The sequence below is a fragment of the Rissa tridactyla genome, chromosome 3 (assembly GCF_028500815.1).
Source record: "Rissa tridactyla isolate bRisTri1 chromosome 3, bRisTri1.patW.cur.20221130, whole genome shotgun sequence".
In the NCBI taxonomy this organism is placed as follows: Eukaryota; Metazoa; Chordata; class Aves; order Charadriiformes; family Laridae; genus Rissa; species Rissa tridactyla.
In genome coordinates, this window is record NC_071468.1 from 127,256,169 (window position 1) to 127,266,953 (window position 10,785).

The following is a 10,785-nucleotide window of genomic DNA, read 5'->3' on the forward strand; positions in this document are numbered from 1 at the left end:
CCCGCGCTGGCAGCGCCCCCCGCCCCGCGGCTCCCCCGGCCCTCTGCAGCCCCCACGGACCCCAACACCCCCCACGGCCCCCCACAACCCCCCCACGGACACCTACAGCCACCCCCACGCCCCCCCATGGCCCCCACTGTTCCCTGCAGCCCCCCACTAAACCCCTAACGTCCCCTGCAGCCCCGCCTATGGCCCCCCCAGGGCCGCACACTGTCCCCTGCAACACCCATGGACCCCAACATCCCCCCCCGAACCACGACCTCCCCATGGCCCCCCCACTGTCCCCTACAGCCCCCCCCATGGCCCCCCATAGCCCGCCCCCCCCCGCCCCGGGGGTGACACCATCCCCCTGGGGCCACCCCGGGCCATGCTCAGCCCCAGCCCCCCCGCCCCTCCCCCAGCCCCCCCGCCCCCAGCTGCCGCCAGCTGTTTGTGTTTAACCCACACCGGCCCCGCGCCCCGCCAGGCCCTGACGTCACCCCGGGGCCGGGGCCAGGCTGTGACGTCACCGCAGGCTCTTACATCACCGCGGGGAAGCCGCTGTGTCACGGCCACGGTGGGGTGGCCGCGGTGTCACCGCCAGCTCCCCGTGGGAGCCTGGTGGCACCCTGGCCCCGGCACGGCACCGGCGGCGTCAGGGCAGGGCTGGACCCGGCACGGGGACACTGGCGCTGCCACGGTGGGGACATGGCACCCCGGTACAGGGGCACCGGCACTGCCATGGTGGGGATGTGGCACCCTGGCACAGGGGAACCAGCGCTGCCTCGGTGGGGACATGGCACCCCAGCACAGGGACGCTGGCACTGTCATGGTGGGGATGCGGCACGTGGCATGGAGACACTCTGCCAGGGTGGGGACATGGCACCTGGCACGGGGGCACCAGGACTGCCATGGTGGGGACATGGCACCTGGCATGGAGACGCCGGTGCTGCCATGGTGGGGGCATGGCACCTGCCACAGAGACACTGGCACTGCCACGGTGGGGCAGTGCCACCCAGCATGGGCCCGTGTCAGGGTGGGCCGCCGCGTGCCGGGCACATGGCTGCCGTGTGCCGGGGCTCAGGGACCCGTCCCGGCTGTGCCCAGTGCCATGGGCCGCCCCGAGGGCCCAGGGAGCCCCGAGCCGGGGACGGGGAGCACGGGGGCACCACAGGGGGGCCGCGGCCGTGCCAGGAGCGAGGTGCCATGTGGGTCCGTGGCCGTGCCAGGCGCGGGTGGCCGCGCGAGGCCGTGCGGTGCCGGGGGGGGACCGTGGCGGCCGTGCTGGCCGCCGGCAGCCCTGGCCCCCGTCCCGGCCTCTCTGGCTTTCCCCGTCCCTCCCTCCCGTCCCCGCTAACGAGAAGCAGATGTGGCGGGTGGCGGGCGGGGGCCGGGGGGGCCGCGGTGCCCGGCGGAGGCCGTGGCGTGCCGGGGGCTGCGCGGGCCGGGCAGGAAGCGGGGGGCCCCGGGGACCCCGCCGTCGGGCAGCGCCGGGGCGGCTCTGGCGGCGAGGGGCCGGCCGAGGGGAGGGCAGAGCCACCGAGCCACGCCGAGCCACGCCGAGCCACGCCGCGCCGCGCAGAGCCGGAGGGACGGGGACGCGACGGGACGCCACCGGTGCTGCTGAGCTGGGCCGAGCCGCGCCGTGCCGCGCCGTGCCACGCCGAGCGGTGCCATGGCCCCCTGGCTCTGGCCGTGCCTCCTGGCCGCCCAGGCCCTGGCCGCCAACTTCCCCCCCCGCTACAGCCTCTACACCGGGGGGGCCGCCCCGCTCAGCCCCGGCCAGGCCACGGCCCCCCAGGGCCCCGCCGCGGCCCACGGCGCTGCCCGGGCTGCCAGCCGGCACAGGTAGGAGCTGTGGCCACGGGGCCGCGCCGGGGGGAGCAGGGTGAGCCCCCATCCCCGACGCCCCGACCCACCAGGCAGCGGCACATGCCGACGCCGGCAAGGGGTGCGGGACCCACACCGCGGGCGCTGCCGTGACGGGGACGGCGCTGGGGGCTCCGCGGCTGATGGGGGGCTGCACCCCCCCGGTCACCCCGGGCGGGTGGGAGCGGGCGGTGGGCGCACGGGGAGAGGACGGGGGGCTGCGAGGGGCCGGGACGGGGCACGTGGAGGGGCCGGGGATGGGGCCGGGGATGGGGGCACACATGGGGCAGCCGGAGGGGCCGGGGTGAGGGCGAGAGCCGGTGTGAGGCGGGGGGTGCGTGTGCCGGGTTTGGGGCGGGGGGGGGCCGGGGCTGGTCTTGCCGCAGCATCCGCCTGCGCCGTGCGCCCTGGTGGGGGTCCGACCCACCCACCCCATCCCCGGCCCCATCCCTGCCCGTGCCAGGGGCCATGGGGCAGCTTGTGCCCATGGGTCGGGGGGCACAGGCCGGGGGGCGGCCCCACGGCAGGGTTGGGGGTCACGCTCTCACCGCAGCAGCGTGGCCGTGTCGGGGGAGCTGCACCGACACGGCCGCAGCCGGCGCCTGCCCCATCCCTTCCCCACCGCCAGCCCCACGGCAGCCCCCGCACCCCGGCGCAGGGCGGCAGGACCTGGCTGCAGGCGTGGGGCTGCCCGGGAAGGGGGGGCGTGGGTCGGGCACCCCCAGCCCCACAGCACTGCGCTGGGGCATGGACGTGCTGAGCATTTACCTGCGGCTTTGGGGGCACAGCGGGGTCTCCCCACGGTTTGGGGGGCACAGCGGCCCCTCCACACGGACTGTGGGGCACAGCAACCCGTTCCCATGGACTGGGGGGCACAGCGGCCCCTCCCTGCCCTCGGGGGGGGCACAGGGGACCGTCCCCATGCCCTGCCCTCTCGGGAGGGCTCCTGTCCCATCCCATCCCCATCCCTTTTCCCATCCCCATCCCATATCCCACACCCCATATCCCATTTCCCACATCCCGTATCCCATTTCCCAGTCCCATCCCATCCCATCCCCGGGACACGGCCATCCCCAGTCCCGGGCGGTGGGACCCCAGCGCAGCCCGGGGGGAGGGTGTCCCAGATCCCATGGTTGTGGGGCCGAGGGGATATAGTGGGGCCGGGAAGGGCCGGGAAGGAGGGAGCGAGGGGGGGCCGTGGGTCGGCGCAGGAATTCCCGGCGGCCCCCGGGGAGGAGCTGGAATCCAGCCGGGGCCTGAGGGGAACCAGCCGGGCTGACGGGAACCGGCCGCGGCTACGGGCCCCCCACCGCAGCCCAGCGCCTGCCACGGGGGACGGGGGGCCCGGGGGGCTGCTCCCTGGGGGGCTGCCCGGGGGCTGCTCGGTGTGGGGCTGGGGGCGCTGGGGCTGGGGCTGGGTCCCAGGCTCTGGGCTCAGACCATATAAGGCTGCGCCGGGGTCCCTGCAGCCTGGGGGGCCGGGCTGGGGGCTCACGCCATGGGGCCGCAGTCCCTGCAGCCTGTGGGGCTGGGGTCCCTGCAGCCTGTGGGGCCAGGCTGGGGGCTCCCGCCGTGGGGCTGGGGTCCATCCCCGAGGTGGGGGGTGGGGGGGGGAGCGGTGCCCCAGAGGGACGCCATCCCCCCGCCGTCTGCTCTGGCTCAGGGGGCGGCTGACCCCCAGTTGCAGAGTCCTGGTAGGGGGCACAATGGCCGGGGGGTGGCTGCCCCGGCTGCCCCTGCCCCACCAGTGCAGAGGGGACAGGGGACACGCGGGGCGGTGATGGGGCAGGACGTGGGGCAGGCGTGACGGGGATTCCTGGCACCCCATACCCTGCCCGGCCACCCCGAACCCCGCTGGGCTCCCCGGGGGCTGCCCCATGGCTGGGGGCTGTGGCCGCTCCAGTGGTGTCACTGGGGGACCCGGCACCACGGCTGGCCGGGCAGGGCAGCGCCGTGGGGCAGGATCCGGCCCATTAACCCCACGGCACTGGGCCATGACGGCTGCTACTGGTGGGGCGAGTGTGGGGGCGAGCTGGGGGGGGGGTGTGTGTCCCAGTGGGTGCCGGGGGGCTCGGTGGGTGCCAGGGGGCTCGGTGGGTGCCGGGGCCGCCGTGGCTGTGCCGGGTGGGTGCCCTGACCCCGTCCCGCAGGAACTGGTGTGCCTACGTGGTGACGCGCAGCGTGAGCTGCGTGGTGGAGGACGGCGTCGAGAGCTTCATCAAGCCCGATTACCAGCCCTGCGCCTGGGGGCAGCTCCAGTGCCCCCGCGTCCTGGCGTGAGTGGGGACGGGGGGGACGGTGGGGACGGGGCTGGGGGGCTCCGGGGTCTCCCAGCAGAGCCGGGTCGGGCCGTGGCCCCGCCGCCCCCCCCGGCCACCGCGGCTGCTGTTTATCCACCCCGGGGTTGTGTTTACTTTTTCGTAAGAGCCGGGCGGCCTCGAGCGGTGCCAGGGGGGCGACCGTGTCCCCCCCAGCCCAGCCGCAGCCCCCCGCAAGGCGCACGCCGGGACCCCCGCGCGTGGGGCTGCGGGCCGTCAGCGTGGGGCGATGCCGGCGCTGGGGGTGGGCAGGGGCAGCCCCCCCGGCCTCGGCGGTTGAGCAAGAGGCCGGGTGCGGGGGGGGGGCCAGACCGCGGCCTGTCTGTGGTTTCGCTCCCGGCTGCCCGACGCCGCGGTACGGGGGGGCCCGGCACGACCCGGGAGCGGGGAACCCGTCGGGGCGTGGGCAGGGCTCCCCCCGCCCCAACACCCCCGGGACCCCCACCCAGCGCCCGGCCACCCCCCTCCCCTGCCCAGCCGGGGGCTGCCGTCCGTCCCCCGCCGGCTGCGGCAGGGTCCCCTCCGCCCGCAGGTACCGCAGCTTCCTGCGCCCGCGCTACAAGGTGGCCCAGAGGACGGTGTCGGAGCTGGCCTGGCGCTGCTGCCAGGGCTACTCGGGCGAGGACTGCGCCGAGGGCCCCGCGCCCGCGCCCCCGCAGCCCACCGCCCGCCCCCGGCCCCCGGCCCCGGACGCCCCACGCTCTCCGGCTTCGGCAACCCCCTCAGCGGCCTGGGGGGCGAAGGTAGGGCCGGTGGGGCGGGGGGGACGCGCCGGCGGGGCAGCCGTGGCCCGGCCGTAGCCCTGACGGTGCGTCGCGTCGGCAGGCGGCGGGGACGCGGAGAAGGTGCGTCGGCTGGAGGAGCAGGTCCGCCGGCTGAGCGAGGAGGTGCAGGAGCTGCGGGCCGGGCGGGAGCCGCCGGCGGAGCACCCGCGCCAGGCGGCCGAGGGCCAGCAGCCAGCCGACGCGGCCGCCCCCGCCGAGGTGCGGGAGGCGCTGAGCCAGGTCCAGCGGCGGCTGGAGGAGCTGGAGACCCGCCTGCGCCGGCCCGAGGGCGGCCGGGAGGGCCCGGTGATGGTGCCGTCGGCGGCGGCACTGCAGGAGCTGGAGCGGCGGCTGGAGGAGACGTGCGCGGCCTGCACGGCCGGCACCGAGGGGCTGCGGCGGCAGGCGGCCGAGGACCGGGAGCGCATGCGGGCGCTGGAGAAGCTGGTGGGCTCGGTGGACCAGCGCAACCGGGAGGCGGTGGAGACGGTGCAGCGGCACATCAGCAGCCTGAGCAGCCGCCTGGCCCCCGCCGCCCCGCAGCCGCCGCCGGACGAGCTGGAGCGGCGCCTGGCCGAGCTGGAGCAGCGCCTGGAGGGGCTGCCCGCGGCGGCGGCGGGGCCCGGCGGGCAAGGGCTCGTGCTGGCCCGGCGGCTAACGGAGCTGGAGGGGCGGCTGAACGCCTCGCGGGCCGGGCCCTGGCCCCCCGAGCCCGAGGGCCGGCAGAGCGGGCTGCCGGGACGCCTGGCCAACCTGAGCCGCGCCGTGGAGGGGCTGGCGGCCAGCGGGGCCCAGCGCGGCGCCCGCTTGGCCCAACTGGAGGGGCTGCTGGCCCGCTGCGGCCAGCCCTGCCCCGCAGCCCCGCAGCCGACGGCGGGCGGCCGGGACGGGCGGGACGAGGAGCTCGGCCCCCTCCTGCGGCAGCTGGAGCGGAGGCTGCAGGACGCCGAGGGGCAGCTGGGGTCCGGCGGGGACGGGCTGGCCGGGAGCCTGCGGGAGCTGCGGGAGGAGGCGTCGGAGCTGCGGGAGCTGCTGGGGGCGCAGGGGGAGGCGCTGGGGCGGCTGCGGGACGGGGGGGGCGCTGGCGGAGGAGGAGCTGGAGCAGCTCCGCAACCGGACGGGGCGGCTGGAGGCCGAGTTGGGGGGTCTGAGCGGCGGCCGCTGCCCCCGGCCCTGCGCCCCGCTGCCTGACGGGGAGCTGGAGCGGCTGCGGGCCCAGGTGGAGGACTGCGCCGCCGCCTGCCGCCAGCCCCGGCCCGGCCACGCCGCGCCAGAGCCGGAGCTGGAGCTGGAGATGATGGAGACGGAGGAGCCGCCGCTGGACGGGTTCGGCGTCTTCGGCGGCATCTCGCCCTGGGAGCTGCGGGGTCTGCGGGGCGAGCTGGCGGCGGCCCTGCTGTCCCTGAGCGGGCTGAACGCCACGGTGCAGGGGCTGCAGGACGCCCTGGACGAGCAGGACGCCCGCCAGCGTCACCTGGGCGCCATCACCGACCGCGTGGTGGCCGAGCTGGACCAGGCGGCGGAGGCGGCGGCGGCGCGGCAGGCGGAGAGCGAGGAGCGGCTGGAGGGGCTGGCGCGGGAGCTGGCGCGGGCCGGGGGGTGCCCGGCCGGCCTGGAGCCGCGCGTGGCCAAGCTGGAGGGTGTCTGCGAGCAGCTGGAGGCGGTGGCCGGGGGGCTGCGCGGCGTGCGCGAGGGGCTGGGCCGGCACGTGGCCGGGCTGTGGGGCGCGGTGCGGGAGCTGAACGGCACGGCCCGCGACCAGGCGGCGCTGCTGGAGAAGGCGCTGCAGGCCCAGCTCCCGCGACGGCTCGGCGCCCTCAACGCCAGCCTGCAGCACCTGCGCGGCGAGCTGCTGCGCCTCGCCCAGCGGGAGCACGCCGGTGCGCGGGGGCGCGGGGCAGGGGGGGCACCGGGCTGGGGGGACAACGGCGGAGGCACGGGGATGTGGGGACGCGGGGACGTGGGGCTGGGGGGGAGCAGGGCTGCGGGGACGGTGCCTGGGGACAATGGTGGGGACGTGGGGGCGCAGGGACACGGGGCTGGGGGGCGCAGGGCTACGGGGACAATGGCGGAGGCACGGGGATGTGGGGACACGGGGACACGGGGACATGGGACTGGGGGGCGCAGGGCTGCGGGGACAATGGCGGAGGCACGGGGATGTGGGGACGTGGGGACACAAGGGCATGGGGCAGGGGGCTGAGGTGCACGGGGCTGCAGGGACGGTGCTTGGGGACAATGGCGGAAGCACTGGGATGTGAGGACACGGGGACATGGGGACACGGGGACATGGGGCTGGGGGGCGCAGGGCTGCGGGGATGGTGCCTGGGGACAATGGCGGAGGCACGGGGGACATGGGGATGTGGGGACACGGGGATGTGGGGACACGGGGTCACCGGAGGGCGAGGGGGGGTGTGTGTGGGGACATGAGGGCACAGCTGTGGGGGTCTGGGGGTGTTGGGGTGTGGGGACACCACGACAGAAGAGGCTGCAGGCTATGGGGCTGCGTGGGGACACAAGCTGTGGGGGACATATTCCATGGGGACGTGGGGGATCAAGCCATGGGGACACAAGCCGTGGGTCTGTGGGGTGTGGGGACAGGACACGAGCGATGGGGGCTCACGGTGGGGGGCTGTGGGGCTGCATGAGGACGTGGGGACACAAGTCCTGGGGACGTGGGGGCTCACGGCGTGGGGCTGTGGGGCCAGGGCAGCTCTAACCCCATCCTCCCTCCAGGCCCCCCCGGCCCCCCTGGACCCCCTGGCCCCATGGGCGAGATGGGCCCCCCCGGCCCCGCCGGGCCCCCCGGCAAGGATGGCGAAGAAGGGCCCATGGGCCCCCCCGGTAAGAGCAGCCCCCTCCGTGCCCCGTCCCCCGCCATGGGGCAGCGCTGGCGTGGCCGGACCCTGTCCCCTGGGGGTCCTGCCCCACGCCGGCCCTGCAGCCGCCTCCTCCCCTTCCCCCCTAGGGCTGCCAGGAGAGAGAGGTAGGGGCTGGGGGGCCGGGGGGGGCCGGGGGGGAGGCTGGGGATTGTGGGGGCTTGGGGAGGGGGGAGCTGTGGGGCTGGGGCTTGGTGGAGTGGGGGTCTGGGGGACTGCAATGGCAGCTGGGGGGGCACCGGGGCGAGGGGAGTGTGGGGGGGTGTGGGTTTGGGGGGGGCCCCCTGGGGTGATGGGCAGAGGGGCTGGGGGCACGGTGGGGGGGGACACGGTTTTGGGGGGGGATGGACACAGCGAAGGGGCGGGTTTGGGGGGGTCGGGGGGCGGCCGGCTGCTGGGCTGGGGGGTGCCGTGGGGGGGGGTGTCCGTGCCGGGGTGCCCCGTCCTGACGCGGTGCCCAGGCGAGGTGGGGGAGCCGGGGTCCGTGCCCCGCGTCGCCTTCTCGGCCGCCCTGAGCACACCAGCGCGCGGGAGCCGGGCACCGTCCCCTTCGACCAGGTGCTGCTCAACGACGGCGGCGCCTACGACCCCGAGACGGGGTGAGCGTGGGGCGGGGTGGGGCTGTGGGGCACAGTGGGGCTACGGGGTGGGATGGGGCTGTGGGGGCGGGTGGGGGCTGCATGGTCATGGGTGAAGCACGATTTGTCAGGGCCTGTGGCGACAGACGAGGGGGAAGGGTTTTACACTGGAAGAGGGGGAGATTTGGATGAGATATTGGGAAGAAATTCTTTGGTGTGAGGGGGGTGAGCCCCCTGGCCCAGGTTGCCCAGAGAAGCTGTGGCTGCCCCCATCCCTGGAGGGGTTCAAAGGCCAGGTTGGCCGGGGGCTTGGAGCAACCTGGGCTGGTGGGAGGTGTCCCATGCCCAGGGCAGGGGGTGTGCCACTGGGGGGGCTTTAAGGTCCCCTTCCCACCCAAACTGCTCACTGACCCTGGGTGCGATGACGGCCATGGGGCGGGGGGGGTCCCCAGGGGGTGCAGTGGGGGATCCTGGGGGCGCAGACCTCCGGGTGGCCGCCGTCACTGACGCCCGCCGCCCCGCCCGCCCGCCGCAGGGACCTTCACGGCACCGGTGAGCGGCCGGTACCTGGTGAGCGCGGGTGCTGACGGGGCACAAGGGGGGAGAAGCTGGAGGCCGTGCTGTCCCGCTCCAACCAGGGCATCGCCCGCCTGGACTCGGCGGGTTTCCAGCCCGAGGGGCTGGAGAAGGAGCCGGTGGCCGCCCTGCAGCCCAGCCCCGGGGCTCTCGGCGTCTTCAGCCCTCCTGCTGCCGCTGGCGGCCGGCGAGACGCTCTGCGTGGACCTGGTCTCGGGGCGCCTGGCCCACGCGCCCGACGAGCCCCTCACCCTCTTCAGCGGGGCCCTGCTCTACGACGCCGAGGAGCCGTAGTGCCACCGGGGTCCCCTCGCCCCCGGCGGGACCCCCCCCACCCCACCCCGTTATTTATCAGCACCCCCCGGCCCTCACTGCCCCCCACCACCGCACAACCGTGCCCCACACCGCCCGCCCCGGACCCCCCACGCCGCCCCCGGACCCCCAATGCCCCCCACGAAATAAAGACGCGGCACCGGGTTTTGTACCCGCGGCTCCGGCTCCTTCCCCCGGCCACCACCCCCCCGCGCCGCCGTTTATTGCCCCCCCCTGGTGTCGCCCCGTCGCAGGGGAGGGGGGCACGGCCGGGGGGGTCCCGCTGCCCTCAGAAATCCTCGTCCCAGCCCGAGAACTCGTCCTCCGCCGGCGTGCGGTCCACCGAGAAACGCTTGAAGTTGACGTAGGGGGGGCCCTGGGTGGTGGTGGGGGGGGGACGACACACGGGGGTCAGAGCTCCTCCAGCACCCCCCCACCGTCAGCACCCACACGACCCCCCCCCCCACCCCCCCCACCTCCTTGATGAGGCGCAGGGTGGGGCGCCTCCAGCTGCCGCAGCGAGAGCTTCTGCCACTTCAGGGCTCCGAACCACCTGGGGGGGGGATGCGAGGGGGCTGCAGGAGGGGCCGGGGGGGCACAGACACCCCCCCACCCCCCCCCACAACCGCCTCCCCCCCCCCCGGCCCCTTACCTGTGCTTCTTGATGCCGCGGATGCCGCTGGCCGTGTTCCCAGGCGCTGCCCTGGACGGCGCCTGCAAGGGGATGGGGGGGGGGCAGGGATGGCGGGGGGGGCACCCCCCTGCACCCCCCGCACACCGGGGTGCAGCGGACGTACCCGGGGGACACACCCCCCCCCCCCATGGACACACCCGGGGGACCCCCCCTCCATGGACATTGGGGTGCAGGGCTGTGACGACACACCTGTGGGGGACCTCTGTGCACCCCAGGGGTGCGGCGATGAACCCAGGGGGGATCCCCCCTCCCCCCACCCCAGGGTGTCGTGACACCACCCGGGGCACCCAGGTGCCTCCCGGCCCTGCCCGGGGCACCCCCGCCCCGTACCCCCCCACCTGCAGAGCTTGCTGATGAGGGAGCAGGGCGGCGCCTCCCCGAGGAAGGCGGGGAAGGAGAAGACGCCGTCCAGGATGCGGCTGTAGATCTGCCGGGGGTCCGCGCTGTGGAAGGGGGGCCTGCGGGGCGCGGGAGGTGGGCACTTGCCGGGCGGGGGGGGTCCCAGGCGGGCCCCGGGGGGGGGTGTGTGTGGGGGGTGCGTACTCACCTGCCCACCAGCAGCTCGAAGGCCAGGATGCCCAGCATCCAGAAGTCGACGGGCGAAGTCGTGGCCCCTCCTGGCGCAGCATCTCGGGCGCCAGGTACTCGGGGGTCCCGCAGAAGGAGAAGCTCTTCTCCCCCCCGCCCCAGCTCCTTGGCGAAGCCGAAGTCCACCTGCGCCCGCCGGCGCCGTCAGCCAGCGCAGACCCCCCCCCGCCCCCCACCTCGACCCCCGCTGCCCCCTCCCTGGGCTGCGCCACGGTACCAGCTTGACGTAGC

At 76.3% G+C, this 10,785-nt stretch overlaps 2 protein-coding genes across 2 annotated transcripts in view; one reads left to right on the forward strand and one right to left on the reverse strand.

The window, feature by feature from the left end:
- The first annotated feature begins 1,513 nt into the window (after positions 1-1,513).
- EMILIN1 (elastin microfibril interfacer 1) lies at positions 1,514-9,313 on the forward strand. The gene is given in 14 exon segments (XM_054196002.1): positions 1,514-1,827; positions 3,999-4,124; positions 4,699-4,837; positions 4,840-4,909; positions 4,992-5,968; positions 6,021-6,149; positions 6,225-6,810; positions 7,664-7,771; positions 7,896-7,913; positions 8,268-8,323; positions 8,326-8,416; positions 8,920-8,969; positions 8,972-9,124; positions 9,126-9,313. Coding segments are annotated over 14 exon segments (2,805 nt in total). The 5' UTR covers positions 1,514-1,654; the 3' UTR covers positions 9,255-9,313.
- Positions 9,314-9,561: 248 nt separating this feature from the next.
- Positions 9,562-10,785, reverse strand: part of LOC128907544 (cGMP-dependent protein kinase 2-like) — a 7,726-nt gene continuing 6,502 nt past the window's right edge. The window contains 8 exon segments of the mRNA XM_054196503.1: positions 9,562-9,648; positions 9,749-9,772; positions 9,774-9,825; positions 9,925-9,967; positions 9,970-9,986; positions 10,305-10,424; positions 10,514-10,566; positions 10,569-10,680. Coding sequence (XP_054052478.1) covers positions 9,562-9,648; positions 9,749-9,772; positions 9,774-9,825; positions 9,925-9,967; positions 9,970-9,986; positions 10,305-10,424; positions 10,514-10,566; positions 10,569-10,680 — 508 coding nt within the window.